The 27,328-nt window shown below is 38.7% G+C and overlaps 2 protein-coding genes and 1 pseudogene across 3 annotated transcripts in view; all 3 read right to left on the reverse strand.

Annotated features, from left to right (window-relative positions):
* Positions 1 to 877: 877 nt before the first annotated feature.
* On the reverse strand, positions 878 to 1,219 carry LOC132515720 (signal recognition particle 14 kDa protein-like; annotated as a pseudogene).
* A 654-nt stretch (positions 1,220 to 1,873) lies between these two features.
* On the reverse strand, positions 1,874 to 13,477 carry MAP1LC3C (microtubule associated protein 1 light chain 3 gamma). Its single transcript, XM_060142075.1, has 5 exons — positions 13,343 to 13,477; positions 12,450 to 12,525; positions 12,288 to 12,343; positions 2,862 to 2,968; positions 1,874 to 2,093 (listed from the first exon to the last, which is right to left on the reverse strand). The coding sequence occupies exons 1-5, from the start codon at positions 13,373 to 13,375 to the stop codon at positions 1,874 to 1,876; spliced, it is 492 nt and encodes a 163-aa protein (XP_059998058.1). The 5' UTR covers positions 13,376 to 13,477.
* Positions 13,478 to 23,696: 10,219 nt separating this feature from the next.
* Positions 23,697 to 27,328, reverse strand: part of EXO1 (exonuclease 1) — a 39,673-nt gene continuing 36,041 nt past the window's right edge. For both annotated transcript variants that reach the window (XM_060142077.1, XM_060142076.1), the window contains 2 exons: positions 25,659 to 25,852; positions 23,697 to 23,950 (listed from right to left, as the gene is read on the reverse strand). In XM_060142077.1, coding sequence (XP_059998060.1) covers positions 23,812 to 23,950; positions 25,659 to 25,852 — 333 coding nt within the window. In that variant the 3' untranslated portion in view covers positions 23,697 to 23,811. The remainder of the gene's footprint in view (positions 23,951 to 25,658; positions 25,853 to 27,328) is intronic.

The raw sequence follows: 27,328 nt of genomic DNA on the forward strand, positions 1-27,328 counted from the left end.
CAATTCAAGCACTACTAGGTCCTCACCAAGTGAAGAAAGGAAGACTGGTAGAGGGGATAAGCCAGTCTACGCCAGTCTGCCTGATTTCAAAACCTGGTTTTGTTGCTTGCTAGTTGTTAGGTGAGTTTCTTGACCTTTCTCTGACCCAATTTCCTCATCCTTAAAATGGGAGTAATAATACTTAACAGATAAAATGATTATGAGGACTTAATACATGTAGAGTGCATTGAACAATGCCTGGCCCATAATAAGGATTTTTTTTTTAACATCATTAACTTGGAATTTTTATTCTTGATGATTTTGTAATAGGCTTACCCTTAGTTTGGTTAAGCAAACTCTCATTTGGCTATGAGAACTCATTCAAATTTGCTAGAGAAACTATGATGATAAAATTATACAGCAAGCTGGGAAAAATACCCATGAAATAACACAACTTTTTGTAAAACTGTCAGGTTTCAATTCCAGTAACCCATAAGACAGGGCTTAAAGCCTGTTCATAATCACATCATTCCAAAATGAGGAGCTATTGCCAGAAACATTTTATGGGGTGGGAAAAGGAATAAAAGATGGTCAGTGCTGATAAATACTGGTTTAATGATACAGTGCTCTTCACAGACGGCTACAGAGACTGTAAACTATTATCCAGAAACATACAACCATACAACACAGACCACTTAGCCAGACCTAAATTAAACTGGCTTCTTGTTACTACCCTGTAAACACTACAGCCCTTCCTCCATCCAAAAATGACCCTAATCTCACATGAAAACAGTTACTGTAGGGGAATCAGAAACCCAGCTTTGTGGCCAAAAGTAAAAACCAAAGGAAAAATAGCAATTCAGTGGTTAGCTGGTGAAAGCGGGAAACCTGGTGCCCTTCACTGCGCTGCTTTGCTCTTCTTACTCTGGCTCTTTTTCAGCCCATCCATGTTATCTCTCAATATGTTTGAACAAGCCATCTGAAACGTATTCACTTCTTTGGAGCTCACCACAGTGCTGATCTTTTTCCCATCAGTAGCTCTTAACAGACACTTGTTTTCTGAGGGCTCAAAGCCCTCCACAGAACCCTTCCTTGGAATGGGTTTAGTTCGACCATCATACTTCTTCAGGTGATGCACACGCTGCCCGACAACCGGCGCTTCTGGTAGAGCCTGGTCAGCTCCGTCAGGAACTGCTCTCTCTCCAGAAGCACCATCCTGGCGCTGCTGGCTCCACTCTGTCAGTATAAGCCCCAAGCCCCATAATAAGGATTTAAACACAATTCATTATTTAAAAAATTCTATTGCAAGGAAAACTAATCATTTAAATTATTTGAAACTGAGCAGTAACAATTTTGGCATAAATCTGTGTGGCATAGACAGACTAAAAGAATATAAGGGGAAATAACCGAGTCAAGTGAATGCTGTGGAAATAACAATAATCTCTTTAATGACACAGATAAGACCACTTCCCCTCTGTGCCCATCCCCCCACCATCCCCACCATGAGGCAGTTCACACTGGTTGCATTGAGCTCCACGGAGACTATCCACACATCTCAGGTTCTCCATGCCCGAGCATACACGTGACTCCTGCCCACAACAGGGAGATCAAATCCCTCAAGGGACCCTAGCCTGGCTTCCCCCAGAGGAGATGCTTAAAATACCTCCCCAGCTCATTGCACAAGTTAACCACTTAGAAAAGACTTACTGTTTACAAAATTCTCAAGAGCCACCAAAGAGCATGAGCACAAAAAGCAAACAGGGAAGGCATTGCCTCACTGTCACGGTTGGTGCTGATCACTGCAGGGCGTCCTTGCCCCCTGGACCATCACTGCACACATAGAAAGAGGTCCGTGTCTCCTGCATTGGTGAATGCATTGGTTAGAGGATACGTATTATAGAGGATAGCAGGGCCTGCCCCCAAGGTTGCTCCCATCCTTGGGGGCTGCTGACCCCAAGCAGCCAAATATCTGGGAGGCATAGGTCATGTACACGAAGCCATCCTCATCCTTGTAGTCCCTGTAGATCTCTGCCATGGTCACATTCATACTTCCGAAGTTCTTGTTGTTCACCAGCAAGTAAAAGGATTCAGTGGCCCCAAGGACCATGCGGCTCCTGGGTTGCGGAAGAGGGTGTGTGTGTGGGGGGGGGCAGGAAGGGAAAAAGTTAACCTGGAAGGGAATGACCCCTGATCCATAGCCTTTCTTACCTCTGTCTGGCTAGTGTCTGGCCGTATCGAACCAAGATGCCCCCACCTCCCCACTCTAGCCCAGTCATCCTCAAACTTTAGACTGTTTTGATAGCAGAGCAAGCTGAATCTGTTGGTAATGGCTAGCGCTGTCTAACCACCCTCAGACCATACATTAGAGGCACAGCCAGTACACCCCCAGTCTCAGCTAGGAGGGGCTAAATTTATGTTGTGGGTGGGAGAGGAAATAGTTTCAGAACGTGGTTAACCAACACTGGATAATCCAAAGCCCTGCCACAAAGGGGAAAATATTTAGAGGTAAAATGCTGTCACTGGGCTTTTAAAATCTTGAAAACAGAGAGCTTTGGACCATTTTCCAAAGATTCCTTTGAAAAATTCTTAGAGAAATTTGAAGACAGAAATTAAAACACAGTACCACTAAAATGTTGAAGCAAAAGAAAATATAGCTGGTACATCAAAATTGGGAGCTCTCACTTATTTTAGTGTTGTAGCAAGGTAATGGACATCTTTTTAAAATTGGTTGATCATGAGATCATCCTTTTTAAAGGCAGAGTTGAAGAGAAAAGGTGAAGCACAAATCCTTCTCCTTGTCTCTCTGCCATATCCCATCTCTCATTGTTCCAAAAAGCCCAGGGCCACACAGCACATACCCCCATGAGCACTTCGTTACCTACCGGATGACACTGAGGAACTGGGTCATGGTCAGCTCCTGTGTGACCAGGAACTTGGTCTTGTCCAGTGAGGGCAAGAGCTTCTCCCTGGGATAGCGCTCCACTGTCACCTGTCAAGAGTTTCGACCTTCATCTCTTCTGAAGAAACTGCCAAAGAATACACCTCAGTTCTCTATGTCTTAGGAACTTGGAATAGAGAGAAGGAAGTCATTGGCTGGGTTCTTTTTTTGTGATTTGAATTCTATTTAATTTATTTTTTTATACAGCAGGTTCTTATTAGTTATCTATTTTATATATATTAGTGTATACATGTCAATCCCAATCTCCCAATTCATCACACCACCATCAACCCCCGCCCCCGCCACTTTCCCCCATTGGTGTCCATACGTTTGTTTTCTACATCTGTGTTTCTATTTCTGCCCTGCAAACCAATTCATCTGTACCATTTTTCTGGTTCCATATATATGCGTTAATATACGATACTTGCTTTTCTCTTTCTGACTTACTTCACTCTGTATGACAGTCTCTAGATACATCCAAGTCTCTATAAATGACCCAATTTCATTCCTTTTTATGGTTGTGTAATATTCCATTGTGTATATGTAACACATCTTTTTCTTTAAAACATCTTTCTTGAAGTATAATTGCTTTACAATGGTGTGTTAGTTTCTGCTCTATAACAAAGTGAATCAGCTATACATATACATATATCCCCATATCTCCTCCCTCTTGCATCTCCCTCCCACCCTCCCTGTCCCACCCTTCTAGGTGGTCACAAAGCACTGAGCTTATCTCCCTGTCCTATGTGGTTGCTTCTGACCAGCTATCTATTATACATTTGGTAGCATATATAAGTCCATGCCACTCTCTCACTTCGTCCCAGCTTACCCTTCCCACTCCCCATGTCCTCAAGTCCAATTTCTACATCTGAGTCTTTATTCCTTTCTTGCCCCTAGGTTCTTCAGAAACTTTTTTTTTTAGATTCCATATATATGTGTCAGCATACGGTATTTGTATACTCTTTCTGACTTACTTCACTCTGTATGACAGACTCTAGGTCCATCCACCTCACTACAAATAACTCAGTTTCATTTCTTTTTATGGCTGAGTAATATTCCATTGTATATATATATATATATATATATATATAGGTGCCACATCTTCTTTACCCAATCATCTGTCAATGGACACTTAGGTTGCTTCCATGTCTTGGCTATTGTAAACAGAGCTGCAATGAACATTGTGGTACATGACTCTTTAAAATTATGGTTTTCTCAGGGTATATGCCCAGTAGTGGGATTGCTGGATCGTATGGTAGTTCTATTTTTAGTTTTTTAAGGAACCTCCATACTGTTCTCCATAGTGGCTGTATCAATTTACATTCCCACCAACAGTGCAAGACGGTTCCCTTTTCTCCACACCCTCTCCAGCATTTATTGTCTGTAGATTTTCTGATGATGGCCATTCTGACTGCTGTGAAGTGATACCTCATTGTAGTTTTGATTTGCATTTCTCTAATGATTAGTGATGTTGAGCATCCATTCATGTGTTTATAATAATATAAGATATAAGAATATTCTTATATCTGCTTCTGTGTTTGATCTGTTATGAAATATTGCTTTGGTTGAGTTATATGAAGAAAATCTGGCCCCACATGTATTTGTAATTGGAAAATGCATTTTAGCATAATAGCATTTTTATTTAATTGTAATTTTTCTTCTTTTATTTTACACCAAAATTCAACAAGTGGTAGTTTCTTAAAAGTTAGTTGTAATGTAGAATATGAAACCATATAAATTGACTTTTTATACTCTGTGTAACATTACAGTCCATTGGTCCATATTGTACTTTGTATGCATCTTTTACTCATGCATGATTTTATAACATTGGCATTGATTATTTGGAAATTGTGGGTTTATTGAGTTGTGCTTATCTTGTGATTTTGTCTGTATAGCTTTGCTTTTACCATTTGTCCTAGGGTTCTTCTGTCCGCTTTTTTTGTTTTAATACAGTGTTTAGCGCTTGATATCATTGGTGGATTTGTTTGTTGGTGTGGTTGCTCTCTTCTTTCATTCTGTTTAAAAATTTTTTTATATTTCTTATTTTAATAACTTCATTTTATGTTATTTTAGTTTTTTTTTCTTCTTTCTTTTTTTGTCCCTTTTCTTCTGAGTTGGGTGGCTGACAGGGTCTTCGTGCTCCAGCCTGGTGTCAGGCCTGTGCCTCTGAGGTGGGAGAGCCAAGTTCAGGACATTGCTCCAGCAGAGACCTCCCGACTCCATGTAATATCAAATGGCGAAAGCTCACCCAGAGACTGCCATCTCAACGCTAAGCCCCAGCTCCACTCAATGACCAGCAAGTTACAATGCTGGAAACCCTATGCCAAACAACTAGCAAGACATGAATACAACCCCACCCATTAGCAGAGAAGTTGCCTAAAATCATCCTAAGTTCACAGACACCCCAAAACACACTGGTGGATGTGGCCCTGCCCACCAGGAAGACAGGACCCAGACCCACCTACCAGAACAGTCACCACTCCCCTCCACCAGGAAGCCTACACAATCCACTGAATCAACCTTAGCCACTAGGGGCAGACACCAAAAACAATGGGAACTACGAACCTGCAGCCTGCAAAAAGGAGACACCAAACACAGTAAGTTAAGCAAAATGAGAAGACAGAAAAACACACAGGAGATGAAGGAGCAAGGTAAAAACGCACCAGACCAAACAAAAGAAGAGGAAATAGGCAGTCTAACTGAAAAAGAACTCAGAATAATGATGTAAAGATGATCTAAAACCTTGGAAATAGAATAGAGAAAATAAAAGAAACGTTTAACAAGGACCTAGAAGAACTAAGAGCAAAAAACAATGTTGAACACCACAATAAATGAAATTAAAAATTCTCTAGAAGGAATCAATAGCAGAATAATGGAGGCAGAAGAATGGATAAGTGACCTGGAAGATAAAATATTGGAAATAACTACCGTAGAGTAGAATAAAGAAAAAAGAATGAAAAGAATTGAGGACAGTCTCAGAGACCTCAGAAACAACAGTAAATGCACCAACTTTCGAATTATAAGGGTCCCAGAAGAAGAGAAAAAGAAAGGGACTGATAAGATATTTGAAGAAATTATAGTTGAAAACTTCCCTAATATGGGAAAGGAAAGAGTCAATCAAGTCCAGGAAGTGCAGAGAGTCCCATACATGATAAATCCAAGAAGAAACACACCAAGACACATATTAATCAAACTATGAAAAACTAAATACAATGAAAAACTATTAAAACCAGCAAGTGAAAAATAGGAAATAATGTACTAGGGAATCCCCATAAGGTTAACAACTGATTTTTCAGCAAAACTCTGCAAGCCAGAAGGGAGTGGCAGGACATATTTAAAGTGATGAAAGGGAAAAACCTACAACCAAGATTACTCTACCTAGCAAGTATCTCATTCAGATTTGATGGAGAAATTAACACATTTACAAACAAGCAAAAGCTAAGAGAATTCTGCACCAACAAACCAGCTTTACAACAAATGCTAAGGGAACTTCTCTAGGCAGGAAGCACAAGAGAAGGAAAAGACCCACAATAACAAACCCAAAACAATTAAGAAAATGGTAATAGGAAAATACATATCAATAATTACCTTGGGCTTCCCTGGTGGCGCAGTGGTTGAGAGTCTGCCTGCCGATGCAGGGGACACGGGTTCGTGCCCCGGTCCAGGAAGATCCCACATGCCACAGAGCGGCTGGGCCTGTGAACCATGGCTGTTGAGCCTGCGCGTCCGGAGCCTGTGCTCTGCAACGGGAGAGGCCACAGCAGTGACAGGCCCACGTACTGCAAAAAAAAAAAAAAAAAAAAAAAAAATTACCTTAAAGGTAAATGGATTAAATGCTCCAACCAAAAGACATAGACTGGCTGAATGGATACAAAAACAAGACCCATATATATGTTGTCTACAAAAGACCCAGTTTAGACCTAGGGACACATACAGACTGAAAGTGAGGGGATGGAAGAAGATATTCCATGCAAATGGAAATCAAAAGAAAGCTGGAGTAGCAATTCTCATATCAGACAAAATAGACTTTAAAACAAATACTATTACAGGAGACAAAGAAAGACACTACATAATGATCAAGGGATCGATCCAAGAAGAAGATATAACAATTGTAAATATTAATGCACCCAACATAGGAGCACCTCAATACATAAGGCAAATGCTAACAGCCATAAAAGGGGAAATCGACAGTAACCCAATCATAGTAGGGGACTTTAACACCCCACTTTCACCAATGGACAGATCATCCAAAATAAAAATAAATAAAGAAACACAAGCTTTAAATGACACATTAAACAAGATGGACTTAATTGATACCTACAGGACATTCCATCCAAAAACAAGAGGATACACTTTCTTCTCCAGTGATCATAGAACATTCTCCAGAATAGATCATATCTTCTTGATCACAAATCAACCTTTGGTAAATTTAAGAAAATTGAAACCATATCAAGTATCTTTTCCAACCAGAGTGCTATGAGACTAGATATCAATAACAGGAAAAAATCTGTAAAAAATACGAAGACATGGAGGTTAAAGAATACACTACTGAATAACCAAAAGACCATTGAGGAAATCAAAGAGGAAATCAAAAAATACCTAGAAACAAATGACAATGAAAACAGAATGACCCAATACCCATAGGATGAAGCAAAAGCAGTTCTAAGAGGGAATTTTATACCAATAAAATCCTACCTCAAGAAACAAGAAACACCTCAAATAAACAACCTTACCTTACGCCTAAAGCAATTAGAGAAAGAAGAACAAAAACCCCACAAAGTTAGCAGAAGGAAAGATATCATAAAGATCAGATCAGAAATAAATGAAAAATAAATGAAGGAAACAATAGCTAAAATCAATAACACCAAAAGCTGGTTCTTTGAGAAGATAAACAAAATTGATAAACCACTAGCCAGACACATCAAGAATAAAAGGGAGAAGACTCAAATCAATAGAATTAGAAATGAAAAAGGAGAAATAACAACTGACACTGCAGAAATCCAAAGATCGTGAGAGATTACTACCAGCAACTATATGCCAATGGACAACCTGGAAGAAATGGACAAATTCTTAGAAAAGCACAACCTTCTGAGACTGAACCAGGAAGAAATAGAAAATATAAACAGACCAATCTGTAGCACTAAAATTGAGACTATGATTAAAAATATTCCAACAAACAAAAGCCCATGACCAGATGACTTCACAGGTGAATTCGATCAAACATAAAGAAGTGCTAACACCTATCCTTCTCAAACTCTTCCAAAATATAGCAGAGGGAGGACCATTCCCAAACTCATTCTACAAGGCCACCATTACCCTGATACCAAAACCAGACAAAGATGACACAAAGAAAGAAAACTACAGGGTAATATCACTGATGAACATAGATGCAAAAATACTCAACAAAATACTAGCAAACAGAATCAAACAGCACACTGAAAGGATCATACATCATGATCAACTGGGGTGTATCCCAGGAATGTAAGGATTCTTCAATATATACAAATCAATCAATGTGATACACCATATTAACAAATTGAAGGATAAAAACCATGTGATCATTTCAATGCATGCAGAAAAAGCATTTGACAAAATTCAACACGCATTTATGATAAAAACCCTCCAGAATGTCGGCATAGAGGGAATTTACCTCAACATAATAAAGGCCATATATGACAAACCCACAGCCAACATCATTCTCAATGGTAAAAAACTGAAAGCATTTCCTCTAAGATCAGGGTCAAGACAACGTTGTCCATTCTCACCATTATTATTCAACATAGTTTTGGAAGTTTTAGACACAGTAATCAGAGAATAAAAAGAAATAAAAGGAATCCAAATCGGAAAAGAAGAAGTAAAGCTGTCACTGTTTGCAGATGACATGAGAACCCTAAAGAGATGCTACCAGAAAACTACTAGAGCTAATCAATGAACTTGGTAAAGTAGTAGGATACAAAATTAATTCACCGAAATCTCTTTCATTCTTATACACTAATGATGAAAAATGTGAAAGAGAAATTAAGGAAACACTCCCGTTTACCACCGCAACAAAAAGAATAAAACACCTAGGAATAAACCTACCTAAGGAGAAAAAAGACTTGTATGCAGAAAACTATAAGACACTCACGAAAGAAATTAAAGATGATACAGACAGATGGAGAGATATACCATGTTCTTGGATTGGATGAATCAACATTGTGAAAATGACTATACTACCCAAAACCATCTATAGATTCAATGCAATTCCTATCAAACTACAAATGGCATACTTCAGAGAACTCAAACAAAATCTTTCACAATTTGTAGGGAAACACCAAAGATCCTGAATAGCCAAAGCAATCTTGAGAAAGAAAAGCAGAGCTCTAGGACCATGCTCCTGGACTTCAGACTATACTACAAAGCTACAGTAATCAAGGCAGTATGGTACTGACACAAAAACAGAAATATAGATCAATGGAACAAGATAGAAGCCTAGAGATAAACCCGTGCACATATGGTCACCTTACTTTTGATAAAGGAGGCAAGGATATACAATGGAGAAAAGACAGGCTCTGCAATAAGTGGTGCTCGGAAAATTGGATAGCTACATGTAAAAGAATGAAATTAGAACACTCCCTAACACCATACACAAAAATAAACTCAAAGTGGATTAGAGACCTGAATGTAAGGCCAGATACTATAAAACTCTTAGAGGAAAACATAGGCAGACTACTCTATGACATAAATCATAGCAAGATCCTTTTTGACCCACCTCCTAGAAAAATGGAAATAAAACCAAAAATAAACAAGTGGGACCTAATGAAACTTAAAATCTTTTGCACAGCAAAGGAAAACATAAACAAGATGAAAAGACAACCCTCAGAATTGGAGAAAATATTTGCAAATGAAGCCACTGACAAAGGATTAATCTCCAAAATTTACAAGCAGCTCATGCAGCTCAATATCAAAAAAACAAATAACACAATCCAAAAATGGGCAGAAGACCTAAATAGACATTTCTCCAAAAAAGATATACAGATTGCCAAAAAGCACATGAAAGGATGCTCAACATCACTAGTCAATAGAGAAATGCAAATCAAAATTATAATGAGGTATCATCGCACACCAGTTAGAATGGCATCATCAGAAAATCTACAAACAACAAATGCTGGAGAGGGTGTGGAAAAAAGGGAAGCCTCTTACACTGTTGGTGGGAATGTAAATTGATACAGCCACAATGGATAACAGTAGGGAGGTTCCTTAAAAAACTAAAAATAGAACTACCATCCGACCCAGCAATCCCACTACTGGGCATTTGCCCTGAGAAAACCATAATTTTAAAGAGTCATGTACCACAATGTTCATTGCAGCTCTATTTACAATAGCCAGGACATGGAAGCAACCTAAGTGTCCACTGACAGATGAATGGATAAATATGTGGAATATTACATATTATACAATGGAATATTACTCAGCCATAAAAAGAAACGAAATGAGTTATTTGTAGTGAGGTAGATGGACCTAGAGTCTGTCATACAGAGTGAAGTAAGCCAGAAAGAGAAAAACAAATTATGTATGGTAACACATATATATGGAATCTAAAAACTAAATAAATAAGTTTCTGAAGATCCTAGGGACAGGACCAGAATAAAGATGCAGACATAGAGAATGAACTTGAGGATATAGGGAGGGGGGTGGGTAAACTGAGAGAAAGTGAGAGAGTGGCATGGACATATATACCCTACCAAATGTAAAATTGATAGCTAGTGGGAAGTAGCCACATAGCACAGGGAGATCAGCTTGGTGCTTTTTGAGCACCTAGAGGGGTGGGAGGAAGGGAGATGCAAAAGGGAAGGGATATGGGGATATATGTATATGTATAGCTGATTCACTTTGTCATACAGCAGAAGCTAACACACCATTGTAAAGCAATTATACTCCAACAAAGGTATTTAAAAACCAAAAAACAAATCCACCAACAATAAGAAGAGCTAAAAACTATACTAAAAAAACCCAAAAAACAGACAGACAGCATCCTAGGACAAATGGTAAAAGCAAAGCTATACACACAAAACCACACAAAGAAGCATACACATACTCACAAAAAGAGAAAAGGAAAAAATATATATCGTTGCTCCCAAAGTCCACCATCTCAATTTTGGGATGATTCGCTGTCTATTCAGGTATTCCAGTGATGCTGGGTACATCAAGTTGATTGTAGAGATTTAATCTGCTGCTCCTGAGGCTGCTGGGAGAGATTTCCCTTTCTCTTCTTTGTTCGCACAGCTGCTGGGGTTCAGCTTTGGATTTGGCCCTGCCTGTGGGTGTAGGTCACCTGAGGGCATCTGTTCTTTGTTCAGACAGGACGGGGTTAAAGGAGCTGCTGATTGGGGGCTCTGGCTCAGTCAGGTGGGGGTGTGGGAGGGGTACGGATGCGGGGCGAGCCTGGCAGCAGAGGCCTGCATGACGTTGCAATAGCCTGAGGCACGCCATTTGTTCTCCCAGGGAAGTTGTCCCTGGATCACGGGACCCTGGCAGTGGCGGGCTGAACAGGCTCCCGGGAGGGGAGGTGTGGAAAATGACCTGTGCTCATACACAGGCTTCTTGGTGGCGGCAGCAGCAGCCTTAGCATTTCATGCCCGTCTCTGGGGTCCGCGCTGATAGCCGCAGCTCACGCCTGTCTCTGAAGCTCGTTTAGGCAGTGCTCTGAATCCCCTCTCCCCGCGCACCCCGAAACAATGGTCTCTTGCTTCTTAGGCAGTTCCAGACTTTTCCCTGGACTCCCTCCCGGCTAGCTGTGGCGCACTAGCCCCCTTCAGGCTGTGTTCACGCCGCCAACCCCAGTCCTCTCCCTGGGATCTGACTTCTGAAGCCTGAGCCTCAGCTGCAGTCCCTGACCACCCCGGCGGGTGAGCAGACAAGCCTCTTGGGCTGGTGAGTGCTGGTCGGCACCGATCCTCTGTGCGGGAATATCTCTGCTTTGCCCTCTGCACCCCTGTGGCTGCACTCTCCTCCATGGCTCCAAAGCTTCCCCCCCATCTCCACCAGTGAAGGGGCTTCCTAGTGTGTGGAAACCTTTCCTCCTTCACAGCTCCCTCCCACTGGTGCAGGTCCCGTCCCTATTCTTTTGTCTCTGTTTTTTCTTTTTTCTTTTGCCCTACCCAGGTACGTGGGGAGTTTCTTGCCTTTGGGAAGTCTGAGGTCTTCTGTCATTGTTCAGTAGGTGTTCTGTAGGAGTTGTTCCACATGTGGATGCATTTCTGATGTATTTGTGGGGAGGAAGGTGATCTCCATGTCTTACTCTTCTGCCAACTTGAAGGTCTCTCCCTGGGTTTTGCTTTCTCAAAGAACAGGATATCACAGGCGTCCCCTGAGGAGTTCAATGTCTTACCGGGATCTTGCCAGGGAACTTCACTAGGATTCCAGCAACTTCCTCCCTTCTGGTTGCTGTGAACATTTAAGATTAAATGAACACATCAGCATGGAACAGAAGCCTGTATCTTCTTGTCTCCCTGTCTCAAGGGCCAAAACCCAGCTATTCTGAGAACTTTACCTGAGCTCTTTCTTTGCTTGAAAGGTCTGAGGCTTGGGCTTTTCTGTGGAGTCTGCATTTTGTTCAACAGCTGTGTCTGTGTGTGATTTAAAAAAAAAGAAATCTCACAACCAGGACCTAACTCATTCTTCCAGCTGCTTCCAAACTGCCTGTAGGATCCCAAAGGAGGCTTTTATGTAGGGCTGTGTACATCAGCCTTCTCCATCCCTCCCTTTTCCAGATTCCCCCTCCCTGGGCAGGAGCAGGTCAGTTCTGAGAATGGGAATGGAACAGCCACCTTCTTCTGGTTAAAGAAAGTCACTTCGCTCACTGACATTTAAAAATTTGTCTTTGCTAAAGAAATTAAGATTTACAATGTAGTGCATTGGTCGTCACTATAAATGGTCCTGTGAGCTAAGGAGTTATGGATAGAAACTGTCTTGTGTCAGGACATTTTAATAGTATAGTAATGAAGTAAGTTGAAGATCAATTCACCTTACCCTGAAATATGCTGCTATTTTTCACAGTAAGAAATAGGTATTCCAGAACGGTTGAGTAATTTGTCCAGATAAAAAGATATAAAGCCAGAGTTAAAATCCAGGTGTGTATCAAAGTAATATTATACTCTGAAGCTTACCAACATATTTTGTCATATTTTTTACATGGTCTAGGTAAATGTGTGTAGGTCTAGGAATGTGTGTAGAACACTTATCATACTCAGGATCTTGCATTTAAAAGATGATGAAACTGAGATCCATGGAAATTGACTCACTGGCCTAGGGTCAAATGGACAGAGACAGACCCAGTTCTCCTTGTTCTCAGACCAGGGTGTTCCACACCATCGTGCTTCTTTTCTGCATTAATTATGGTTTTAGTGATTCAGCTTCCCCATTTGATGCTGACTACCTCCTTACCTCACATCCAGGAGCACAGTGGTCCCTCTGCATTATTCAGAGCCATCTATGTTCTGAGAATAAATAGGACCATTTGGATCTTCTCCACTGTCTCTGAAGGTACCATGATCTTCACGGGTCATCCCTGGTTCCATTCCATGCAGGACAGTGGACATTAAAAATTCTTCAGCCTAATGATGATGACATAGAGAAAAGTGACCAAACATTCTCCAGGTTTGTTGAGGGACAGAAAGAAAAGTAGGTTATTCTGCTCTTTACATAACTACTTTAAAACTTCTCTCTTTTTTTTAAATTTTGCTTTTCCCTGCCTAGGAAACTAGTACAGTAGTTGCTGGACTCACTCTGAGTCCTTTAGTCCAGAGGGAGGAGAGGGAACTTGGCTTCAGTAGTTAGAAGGGTGTCTTAGAAGGCCTCCAGAACCTAGAGCCACTCCTCCACGGACAGCATCCTTCCCTGACCCTACACAGGCCCAGTGGAGTAAGTTGGGGCAATGACTTGAGGTGCTAGAATCCAGTTATGGTCTGACAGTCTTCCACAAAGACATGATTGCCTTGGGACCATTTTCTGTTCCCTTGCTTGAACTCCCCCTTCCTCCCCATCTCCCCCAATATCATCTAACCAATCCCTTAATCTCTGGGCTTTCAAAATGTCTTTTCCGTTGCTCAAGAAGAAAGACTCCTACATATTTCATATTAACTTTATAATATTTTCCTTTCATAGCTACTCATATTTCATTTGAGAAAAGTAATCATCATTACCATTAAATGGTTCTATAGTTAGGATAGGCTATGCAGTAAGAAATATACTCCTAAATTTAATAGCTAAACATAAAAAGGTTCATTCTCACCTACATTACAGTCCAGTACATGTACGAGGCTCCCCGTCTGGCACTGTTCCAGAAGAAATTCAGGTGCGTATGCTACTTTACACTTGCAATTCTGTCATCTCAAAGTCCTTTGTTTCCACAAGGTCAGATGAGAAAAATAGGTGGAAAAGACACACTTACACTTCACCTTCTCGGACTTAACGTGCTTAAGGTGGTACCTATTGAGTGTTCATTCACCTTCCATTAATGAACATTAATCATATGACCCTAGCTATAGAGAGGTGTCTAACATAATCCCTACTTTTTCCACCACAATGATTATATTCCAAGCAACTCCTATGTTCTTTATTAATTTTATATTTTAATACTCCACAAGAAAATTGTGCTCTGGGAGTTATATCACTTGGGGCTGAACTCTGGATCTATCACCTACTGGCTGTATGACCTTGTGCCAATTGATAAACCTCTTTGTCTGCCTCAGTTACCCTGTGCGTAAAATAAAATAAAATCTACCTTGTGGGACCGTGAGCATCAAATGAATTAGTTAATATATGCAAACACTTAGAACAATGGCTTGTACATACAACTCAATAAGCATAAATTAATGTTTTCACCATTTGGTTGATGAACAGCCTGAGGATCAGAGGGGTAACACAGTCTATGAAAAAGACAAGGTCAGTCTGGACAACAGACTTGGCTTATCAACATCACGAATGTCTTCATCATCACCATTATCCTTCATTGGAATAGGGAAGAAGCACACTTATTGTGTTTGACACTGTGCTTGCTAAACACTACCTATATTTTCTCAATTATTTCTTCTGAAAAAAGAGAACTGAAGCTCAGAGAAACAGAATAACATGCTCTGGATCGCACAGCTGGTGGGATTTGAACAACACAAAAACCATGCTCCTAATGTGTTCTGGAATTTTAAATTAAAAACTTGGGAGTAGAAAATCTTGTGGTCTTAGGGGAAATATTTTCTGAAACATTTCTCTAGCAGCCTCCTCATCCCAGCAGTTCTTAAATGGCCAGCCTGTCACCCCACTGTATAGATCTTTGAAGTTCAGATCAAAATGAAGAATGCACCCTCTATTCCCCCAAATGCGAAGACTATTTCTTCCTTACTCCCCAAACACCATCATAGATGGTCGCTTCAGAAATCAAAAGATGGCATCCCAGAACAAAGGTGAGTAGGCTGCCTTCAGGTCCTTTGGATGTCAGGGTAAATGATTTAAAGGCCTGCCCCACAGCTCCAAAAATCCAGTCATATTCCTTGGTCTCCTTTCATGAGTCAACTTGGCAGGTGTTTGTGTCTTATGGAAAAAAAGCTGTTCTGACATCAAAGCATCCCTTGGACATAGGAGAGTAGAAAGGGGAAAATAAGCCTAATATGGGTTTGGAACACAATTTGGAAACCAGATTGGGGAAGGTGGCAGGCCTTGATGGAATCAGCCACGGAGGGAGTTGCAAGCCCATTTTTCTAAGATCCTAGGCAAATTCTTGCTTTCTGCACCTCATTATTTATTGCAATGTATTCCTGAAGACACCTGGCCATTGGCCCTGTGGCCTCCTAAGAAACCTCCAGTTTTAGAATGGTCTGGTTTAGCTAGTTTCACTTTTCTGTAAACATATTCTGTGCATCCCTTTCTCTAAGCTTTGGTCACGGAAAGCATCCCCCTCATCCCAACTGCCTCTTATCTATCTTCATTTCATACACCCCATTCAAGCACAGTCAGGTTCCAAATTCTAAAAAGGTCCCAAAGAAGATATATCTATTTCTCTGGGAATATTTGCTATAGGTACAACTCATATCCAATTAATATGACTAAGCATGTGTATATTTAACTTTTCTTGTGTACATGACATATAAATGGCTCTGGCTCATTCCCATCAAACATTTCCTTCGAAGTGTAGAAGATATAGGGGTAATCAAGACACAGAACCTACCCTCACTGAGTGGCCACACTTGAACATCCTTTTCTTGTCTCTGTTCTGCATTAATTGGGCCATTTGTTGCCTAGGTCTAATCTTATCTAAGACAAGAATATACCTGTGAAACACCCTAATAGGAATGGTATCCAGAATGATTTATATCATGAAATGGAGTAAACCTTCCAAGGAAGGCTGTCAAGTGTTTCTCCCTCTTCTAGCCCCTTTTCTGTAAACTGACTTTATATATCTTTGTGGCTAATAAAATTACTAAAACATTCTTCTTTTGGTTTAATAAATTAGCTTTAAAATCTTAATTACCATGAAACCAAGAGTTTCTTCACTTTTCCCCAAAATGCAGTATTGAAATATTTGATGCAACATTGTTTAAATACTGAAAACATTATCTAAATATTAAGAAATAAGTAAATTATGACATGTATTTTATGGAGTTAAAGAGAGTAATTAGTGGTAAACTAATCTATGTATATTAACAGGAAGAGATGTTCAAATCCTATGTGGATTAAAAAGAAGTTAGTTTCAGAAACTATGTTTTAAAGAAGTCACAGACCCAGCAATCCCACTACTGGGCATGTACCCTAAGAAAACCGTAATTCAAAAACATACATGTACTGCAATGTTCATTGCAGCACTATTTACAATAGCCAGGACACAGAAGCAGCCTAAATGTCCATCGACAGAGGAATGGATAAAGAAGATGTGGTACATATATACAATGGAATATTACTCAGCCATAAAAAAGAATGAAACTGAGTTATTTGTAATGAGGTGGATGGACCTAGAGTCTGTCATGCAGAGCAAAGTCAGTCAGAAAGAGAAAAACAAATACCGTATGCTAACACATATATGGAATCTAAAAAAACCAGCACTGATGAACCTAGTGGCAGGGCAGGAATAAAGATGCAGATGTAAAGAATGGACTTGAGGACACAAAGGGGGAAGGGGAAGCTCAGACAAAGTGAGAGAGTAGCATTGACATATATACATTACCAAATGTAAAATGGATGGCTAGTGGGAAGCTGCTGCATAGCACAGGGAGATCAGCTCGGTGCTTTGTGACCACCTAGAGGGGTGGGATAGGGAGGGTGGTAGAGAGACGCAAGAGGGAGGGGATATGGGGATATATGTATACATATAGCTGATACATTTTGTTGTAGAGCAGAAACTAACACAACATTGTAAAGCAATTATACTCCAATAAAGATATTTAAAAAATAAAAGGCCTTGATATATAAAAATAAATAGATAAATAAATTAAAAATAAAGGAAGTCACAGAAAACAAAGCTTCAGAAAAAAATACCCACCAATCGGACAATAGGGAAGATTAGGATTGGGGGTATTAATCAAAAGAGACTTGAAGTTGGTCTGTAATGTTGGAATTTTTATAACAATATATTTTGTGCCCTACTTGTATAATTAAAAGAAACAAAAGTAAAACATTGTATACGAGGGTGAGTTTTTAAATAGACTTAAAAGCATGTGGAATTCGCTTCAGACCTTAAGCAATGTGGAGGAGCTGCCCTCTTGTGGAGCTTTTGGAACAGTCTTTAAACAGTTACTCATAAATCAAAGAATTTACTGTTTGGTTCACAGAATTTTGGAGTTGTAATTTCTGAGTTAGAGGTCAACCCTTCATGTTTGTCCTGTGAGAAAAAAGAACACAACAAAGGTTCAGTGGTTTATCCAAGGTCACTTCGAGTTTTCGGCAAGTCAGAATTATAAACCAAATCTTCTGATCCCTATCTGGAATTCAGTTATCTTCTGCCTCCCCTAAACCATGAGTCAACAGGTGTTAAACACTGACATTGTGTTTAGAGAGACTTCAGGTGCTATACAATATACAGTGCCTGGTAGCCGTAAGTCATTTAATAAGAATGTGGAATGCTGACCATATTGCCAGGAACTTGCTGGGGGTTGAGAAACAAAGGTGGATAACACTTTCTGTAATGGATTGTAAAGTCAAATATAATTGACATAGTTTTACATTACCCTCAGCCTGCATCAAGTCATTAAACAAGCAACAAGTAACAAGCAACAACAGTCTATTGCTGCAGAGGGGTGAGGGGTTGGAGATAGACCCCTTATGAGGCACAAGTGCATGAGGAAGGCTAAAAACTGAGGATAGAGCAGGAACACTGAAAAACAAACAAAACTAAAAACGCTAGCACCACGCTAGAGGAATTTGAAGTCAGTGGTGCACTTGTCATAGCAATAACAAACCCAAACCAGTTAAACTCCTGATGAGAGTTTACAATGTCACACTCTAACCCCTAGTGGAAGAGGCATGCCCATTTCCAGGCATATCATTTACTTCAGTCACTACTGTTCTATATCAACATATGGCATGCAAATCAATCAAAAAATATGAGACACACACACACACAAAACAAGGAAAAAGAAAACAATGTCAAGACACAAGATACAGAACCAGACTCAGAGATGACCCAGATATTAGAAATACCAGAAAAGGTATTTAAAATAACTATAGGTAATATGCCTTGTGTAAAATACAGATAATACGTGCATTAGCAGATTGGGGGAATGTCAGTAGAGAAATGGAAACTGTAAGTTAGAAATGCTAGAAATAAAAACAAAAAGCTCAAGGAAAGAGTTGGTTAACTAGAAAATGGGTTCATAGAAATTACCCGAACTGAAATACAAAAACAGAGTAGAAAGTAATCATAACAGCCCTAATAGCTGTGGGACAATTTTGAGCAGTCTAACATGTGCAATTGGAATCCCAAAAGAGAGAATGGGAACTACATAGGGAAGTGGGACTGGGAATCCTACTGCTCAGTTTATTTTCACTTTATCCCTTCTTTTCAGCATTGAACCTCACCTTTCCCTCAGCTGTGCTTCATGTCTTTTAAGATCAGAGGCTGTCTGGTGCCAATTGCCCAGAGTTAACTTTGGGAAATAAGGATTGTTGCTTGATTTTGTGCACGAGGGACAGGATATGTGGCATCGAATTGCTGCCGTTCCTATATCCTAAGGTACACATTTTAACATTTTTGAGAATAGTGTGTACCTTAAAGTTGATGGAGTTTTTTTCCAATGGTACATAAAATAATGATGCATCTTATAATCAATTACATTTTCAATTTGATGGAATACTAATACTATTAAAAATTACTGTAAAACAGAAAATATGAAAGACCACACAAAACAAGTAAATGGCTTAATAAATTATAAGGCCAACATTTTACTTTATGATATGGATAGCCTAGTAAGTTATGTTATTATAAGCAAACTGTCATAAAATACACCACCCAGGAACTAAAACTTTGCCAGCAATTCCCAGAATCTCTTCCATGTGCTTTGCTTTAATATCAATGTCCAACCACCCCACCCCCTGTAACCACCACCCTAAATTTTATAGTTATCACTTCTTTATATTTCTCTATTGTTTAATCACCAGAGTGTGCATCCCTAAATAATCTAGTTTAGTTGTGTCTTTTTTTTTTTTTTTTTTTTTTTGATATGCGGGCCTCTCACTGTTGTGGCCTGTCCCGTTGCGGAGCACAGGCTCCGGACACACAGGCTCAGCGGCCATGGCTCACGGGCCCAGCCGCTCTGCAGCATGTGGGACTTTCCCGGACCGGGGCACGAACCCGTGTCTCCTGCATCGACAAGCGGACTCTCAACCACTGCACCACCAGGGAAGCCCTGTCCTTTTTTTTAATATGGAATTCTCCTCTCCATCCCCTTCCTTACAATTTATCTGTTGAGAATCCAAGGGCATTTAACCTGTAGTTTCTTGCAGACTGGATTTTGCTAATTGCACACTCATGTTGCAGTCCCACATGTTCCTCTGTCCTCTGTATTTCCTGCACTTCGGCAGCTGGATCCAGAGGAATGATCAGACTCATCTCCAATCCCTTGGCAAGACTACAGAGGATGCTGAGTTCTTTCATTATGAAACATAAAATGTCTGGTTATGATGTTAATAGCAGCTGATGCTCAAAGCCTAAATCCATTAATCCACCGGGGGTTGCAAAATGGTGATATTATCTTTTTCATTATTAGAACAGTAAAAATAGATTTATCTTGTTTTATTACCCATTGGTACAGTACAGACAGGGAAAATGCCTGATATTTCTTTTATTTTCCCATATTCAAGATAATGAATTGATATCCTATCATCCTCTGAAGGTGACCAATTTTTAAAAATGCTTATGATGGGTTCCAGTAAACAATTATCTTTTCAAGATCAAATTCTCCCATGTTTGGACAGTGGGGGCCTCTTCAGGTGTCTCCTTAATCATTTTGAAATTACATTAGTAGTCAGTAAAGGCTCTGTTTTAACAAGATATCCCAGGCTTGTCTTTTACACTTCTTTTCCAGACTATTTTTCCAAGAAGCTCTCATTTCTTTTGGTGAAAAATTGTATTTTAAGACTACAAGTTGAGTGATAGGGATGCTCATTGGTACTGGATTTTTTTTCTGGGTCTCTTCAGTGTGTATATATATATGTATATACATGTATATATACAGTATGTGTGTATATACATTCATAAGTCTCTATCAGTACTCCCAAGTTTATAACTACATTAAAAAAAATTAACCTGTTCTGTATTTTATCTGTATCTCCTTTCTCTAGACATTAAAAATCCTGGTTCTCAAGAAAATTGGGGATGAATTAAAATATCCCATAAATATTCATTTATTCTATCCCACATTATATACAGAATGGTCCTAAAATAACAATATCAGACTACTACTACGAGCTAAACCAAATGTTTTGCATATGATCTCTCCTCTGTATTTATACTACCTGTGTCATCTGGACATACAGCCATTGCATATCATACTCTGCCCTTTAGCTCCCAAATTTTTAATTGTACAAGTCACTATGTTTGATGGTCACCACCAATCTTTATGGTGCTGTTTCTCTATTTCAGTTATTTTCTGATTCCTCAGGAAGAGCTTAGTGAGCAGTATTTTCCAAATTCTTGTTCGATGGATAAGTTTGTGCCCTTTATAATTGAAAGTTGATTTTGTTGAACATAAAAGCCTTTGCTTACATTTTCTCTTGAGTATCTTTAACAAGTTACTCCATTTTCTTCATGTATAAAGAATAATTGTGGAAAGTGTGATGATCATCTTTTTTTTTTCTTACATGTCACTTGCTGTTCTTGCCTACCCAGAGGATTTTTCCTTTCTTTAAAGTAACTTGTTGTCACTTATGTCTTGGTGTTGGCAGTTTGGGATCAATAATCTTGGGTATAATAGTGCATTTAAAAAATATTGTTTCAAATCTTTTAAAAATTAACGTTTTCTGAAAATAGGGTTTTTTTTCTTCAGAGACTCCTATTATCTTTATATTGGACCTTCTGCCTCATCTTCAACATCTGTCACTTCCTACTCTTTTAAAGTGTTTTTTTTCCATTTTGTTTTGATTTTTACCTATTTCTTTTAAGGCATCATCTATCTGTATGTTTATTTGCTTGTGTTCCTTCTAGTTTAGCCTTAATTTCCGAAATTTTTTTCTAATCCTTTCCTGAGCTTATCTTTTTTTTTTTTCTTCTGAGTTTTTCCAATTCTAAATTTCCTTCATATCCTACACTATTTTCTTAATAACTTCTAGCACATTTTGAAATAGACTGGTTTTGATCTGCTCTGGGGACCTTTCTGGTAGATTTTCATTATTCGTAAAGATGTTATTCTGCTCTTGACTCCTTTAAATCAATTTTGTAAGGGATTGATCTAAAAACTTTTATGTGGTTTCTTTTTTTTTTTTGTGGTACGCGGGCCTCTCACTGTTGTGGCCTCTCCCGTTGCGGAGCACAGGCTCCGGATGCGCAGGCTCAGCGGCCATGGCTCACGGGCCCAGCCAGTCCGCGACATGTGGGATCTTCCCGGACCGGGGCACGAACCCATGTCCCCTGCATCGGCAGGCGGACTCTCAACCACTGTGTCACCAGGGAAGCCCTATGTGGTTTCTTTTTAAGTAAAAATAATTTTCTTTAACTTTGAGGAGGCATGGGTCATGGGACCTTCTCAACCTCAGCTGTTTTGTTGTTGGTGGTTTTTGTTTTTGTTTTCAGTGTTCAAAAACAAAAACAGCATTCTGCTGAGACTTCTTGGTCAACAATTCCTCCCTTCACTGTATTTAACCTTATCTTCCTTTGTGTCTATTGTCACTCTCCTGCTCAATTTTGGTTTTACAGCCAGCAGTTTCTCTTCTGTGGAGCCTTGACAAATATGGCAAATCATTTCAAAAGTTCATATGGACTACATTGCTTCATTCCTTCAGACATTACTGTAGGTCTCCTGCACTCACTCACCACTGGAATGCTCAAAGCGTCTCCTAGTTTCAAACGGCTGTTTGCAACTTGGCCTGCTATGTGTTTCAATAATCATTCTATTTAAGTTCTGTTCTCAGGTCCATTAGATGCCCTATTGCCATGCTCTACTTCTCCCAAATAGACGCCAGTACCACTTTGTGATCTTGTGGCTTTTGGTAGCTTGTCTTCACCCACTTATATTTCAGGATTTAAGTATATGATGCCATCTAAATTTGTTGTAATGTTGTTCATTAGTATTTTGACTTTGCTATCCAGTTGCTGCTATGCGACGGTTCGGAGATTGACAAACTACAGCACTGCTACCATCTTCCCTTTCTTAATTTGTTCTATAACAGGAAACATTCACAGAAAGTTCAAATTTGCTTTTGTTCTTTGTATTTGATCTTTTCCAGATTTTTTTAAAAAATTTTTTCCCCTTTTAACATTTTTATGCTGTTTCTTACAATGTTACGTTTTTTGTTCCACTCTGACCTCCTCTACTAAGTCTCACTTAAAAATTAAAATGCTCTGGATCCCTTTCCTTTATCCTCTATATCAGACACTTTTACAATTCCTTTACTTCCTGTCAGATTGTCACTTACTTCACTTCCTTACTTCAGATCTTCACTTGCATAGCTGGTTTTCTTTCCAAGAATCTATTTCTTTGCAGAGTATGTACACATCACAGACCCTGCAGCTTTAGCATTTTACATTGCACCTAGGATATTAGTTTTAAATATACGTTAGGGAATTTTTAGCCCACACTTCAAAAAAGACATATAAGAGAAATAGGCTATTTTGAAGTTTAAGAATATTAATGATATAAGAAGTAGTGCCTTCCATATGATGCTGAAACCAATTTTCTTTTACTGTCAATCTGTAACCCAACCAAACTCTTCAGGGAAAACAGAGCACTGCCCATTTATGCAAGATCTTTAACCCTTCCAACTACCCCTCCCATCTCAGCAACTGTATATCCAATTCAACCCTGAAAGACAGACAGGAAAGGCAGGTGAAAAAACTATAGCTCAAAGAAACACAGTAATTTCCTCTAGTACAAAATGACCACAGAATTGTGGTTTTCCATTTACCATCCTTGTACTTGACAACATTACAGAAATCTTTAGAGTAGATTTTTGTAAGTTCCAAGGGACTTGCTCAATTAACATTAAAACTTCAAAAACCTGTCAAAACCAAAATTATTTCTCTAGTTAGCTTCTTATGAAAATATAATAAGCTGAACAAAAACAGTTACATAGTTAATATACAAAATGTACTCTTTAAAAATAAATATCATAGATCTAAGAACAAGTCTTTCATACTGATAACTGCTTCATTCTCAAACAGGACATGAAATTGATAGAGATTCTCTTGCAGGCAATAGCTTCCCAGCTGCCCGTGTTTATTGGAATATTGCTCTCTGAACACGCATACAGTCAGAATTGTTAAATATATCCTCTTCTTCTGGAGTTAGTTGGATGTTATCTTTGACTGGAGACAGGGGATCTGGCTTCTTACAAGAAGGAAGCTTTTCAGAATCTCTGCAAAAGATAATATAATAAAATGAATTTATTGGGTGTTTTTAGGGTAGTGTTTATTCGAAAATAATCTACCTGGACAAAAGAGAGGTATGTAAAGAGGATAAAATCCTCTACTGTATAATTTGTCTCAATTTATTATATGATACATTCAGGTTCTCCTCTGAGTATGCCCAATAAAATTTAAGTTTTGCTTCTTAGTACCCATGACTGCTTTCTAAATCACCTTTCAAAGTAGGTGCCAAGCCACTACTAAATATAACTAGCTAAGGCAGAATGGTTCCAGTAAACAAACTTTAGTTCTTTTCTCTCTAGAACCCTTCTCAAGTCTGGCTGAGGACCAGCATGAGTGAAGCATAAACAAATGTTTAAGCCCTATCTTTTTACTCCTCCCAGTCTTCCAACTTTTGGAAGGAAGTTCTATGTCTATAAAAATTAATCCTATCATGAAGATAACAAAACTGATTCTATGTCCTGTCAACAAAATTCCAACAGGAGTAATTAAGTCTTATTTTTCTAAAAGGCATTTAAGAATACTGTTGCACCCTTAATTTCACTTTAGTAGCAGTTCTCAAAGTATGATCCACAGATGCCTAAAAATTCCCAAGACACTTTCAGGGGGTTTGTAAGATCAAAACTATTTTCATAATAATATTTAGACTTTATCTGCCTTTCTTACCGTGCTGACATTTGTACGGATAATCCAAAAGCAGAACTGAGTAAAGCTTTGATCCCTGTTTGATCCCTGTTCAGGGAACTAGATCCCGCATGCATGCCGCAACTAAGAGTTCGTATGCTGCAACTAAGAAGCCCGCATGTTGCAACTAAGAAGCCTGCATGCTGCAACTAAAAAAGATGCCGTGTGCCACAACTAAGACCTGGCACAGCCAAAATAAATAAATAAATATTAAAAAAAAAAGTTTGAGAACTGCTGCTATATGGTTTAATCTAGACTTAACACAATGTAAAGTAAAAACATAATTGTCCAGCACTTATTACAAAGTGTTTCCACTCATACTATCTCATCTGATTGTGATAACATTTCTATTAGGTAAGGTTTAATCTTATCATCCCATGTAAGTCACCTCCCCGCTTCCCTCCCTCCCTTTCTCTTTGTGTTTATTCTTAGTACATTTGCATTAATAAGAACCAGAAAATAAAGTAATTATAAATCTATGCTACTTTGTGGCTAATTTTGTTGTCTAACAGATGCAATTTGGTTCAAAAAATGTAGATATATAGAGGGTCAATTCTCTTAAAACAGTGTTTGCTACATACATTAGAAATCTGGTTAATTCATCATATAAACTCATTGATTCTTCCCATTTTAGATGTGATAATTTAGGGAAACAAACTGCTTTAAATCCAGAAGTACCATAGAGCGTTACCTTCCCATGTCTACAACAACATTCAGAAGGAAAGAAAAATAAGACACTTAAGGCCTGGAAAAGTAATTTGCTTAACGACAGAGAGTCCCCAAAGCCAGATTGAGAACTGAGGTTTTTAGTTTGCCACGTTTTCACTAAAAGAAGGTACAGAAACTGAAGTTAAATATTCCTACAAAGAGTCAGTTAAAGGGACTAGAGGAAAATAATTTTCTTAGGGTAAGAGAAAAAGAAGTTGATTCATATGAAAATAGAAAGAGGAGACAGGGATTGAAATTACAGAAAAAAATATTTATCATTTTAGAATAAGTTACAAGATAACTCACTTTTTAAATCCAAAATTTTTCCAGAGTTCATTGATTTTTATCTGCAATCCTGGCTTGTTCTCGGCATTATGATGATTTCTCTTATGGATGCTTGATGGCTTCTTGCTCAGCCCACTGACTCTGGCAGGTACTAAAGGTTTGATCTTGGTTGTAGAAAGACTGTCCACAGAACTAGATTTATACAGCCCAGGAACCTGAAGATTAAATGCCTGTTTTAATACTATTCTGTTAAAGCAACTACCTTTATTTAATTTCAAACTATTATTTATACACTGGAACAAAAAATAACCTAAAATCGATGTGCAAAAGTGTGCTTATAAACGTCTACAAAAATTATCATAATATTTTCACCAGGTAATACATGTACCTGGCACTAAATCAAGAGTATAAAAGAACAGACAGAAAAGTGAGTCTCCCTTACTCCCTCACTGCCTTTAGGCAGTCACTGCTACCAGTTTCCTGTACAACCACTGAATTCATTCACATACACACACACATACACCCGACACACAACTGGCAGCATACTACAAAATGTCATGTACTTTGTTTTTCTTGCCTAATATATCTTGATTTTACTTAACAATGTATCTTGGAGATTTTTCCATTTCACATGTAGAACTGAATTTTGTTTTGAATAGGTTGCCTGTTTTTTTTCCATTGTATAAATGTGCCATAATTTACTTAAACAGATCTCTACTGACATTTAAGTTGAATCCACTGATTTTTTTAATTGAGGTATAATTTACAACATTGTGTTAGTTTCAAGTGTATAGCAAAGTGACTCAGTTATATATACATATATATCATATATATATTATTTTTCAGATTCTTTTCCATTATAGGTTATTACAAGATACTGAGCATAGTTCCCTGTGCTATACAATAGGTCCTTGTTGTTTATTCATTTTATATATAGTAGTAGGTATGTTAATCCCCAATTCCTAGTTTATCTCCCCACCCCTGCCCCCGCTATCCCCTTTGGTAACCATAAGTTTGTTTTCTATGTCTGTGAGTCTATCTCTGATTTGTAAATAAGTTCATTTATATCATTTTTTTTTTTTAGATTCCACAAATAAGTGATATTATATGATATCTGTCTTTGTCTGACTTGATTTTTATGCTGTGTGAAATATGGAGCCATTAAAATTTTGTTGCTTTTTTTTTTGGATAGTAGGAGTGTAGTAATATAAAACAAGGCTTTAAAATTAATGAATCTTAGAACTACCATATGACCCAGCAATCCCACTACTGGGCATATACCCTGAGAAAACCGAAATTCAAAAAGAGTCATGTACCAAAATGTTCATTGCAGCTCTATTTACAATAGCCCGGAGATGGAAACAACCTAAGTGCCCATCATCGGATGAATGGATAAAGAAGATGTGGCACATATATACAATGGAATATTACTCAGCCATAAAAAGAAACGAAATTGAGCTATTTGTAATGAGGTGGATAGACCTAGAGTCTGTCATACACAGTGAAGTAAGTCAGAAAGAGAAAGACAAATACCGTATGATAACACATATATATGGAATTTAAGAAAAAAAAATGTCATGAAGAACCTAGGGGTAAGACAGGAATAAAGATGCAGACCTCCTAGAGAACGGACTTGGGGTTATGGGGAGGGGGAAGGGTGAGCAGTGACGGGGCGAGGGAGAGTCATGGAC

This window comes from Lagenorhynchus albirostris, chromosome 2 (assembly GCF_949774975.1).
Source record: "Lagenorhynchus albirostris chromosome 2, mLagAlb1.1, whole genome shotgun sequence".
In the NCBI taxonomy this organism is placed as follows: Eukaryota; Metazoa; Chordata; class Mammalia; order Artiodactyla; family Delphinidae; genus Lagenorhynchus; species Lagenorhynchus albirostris.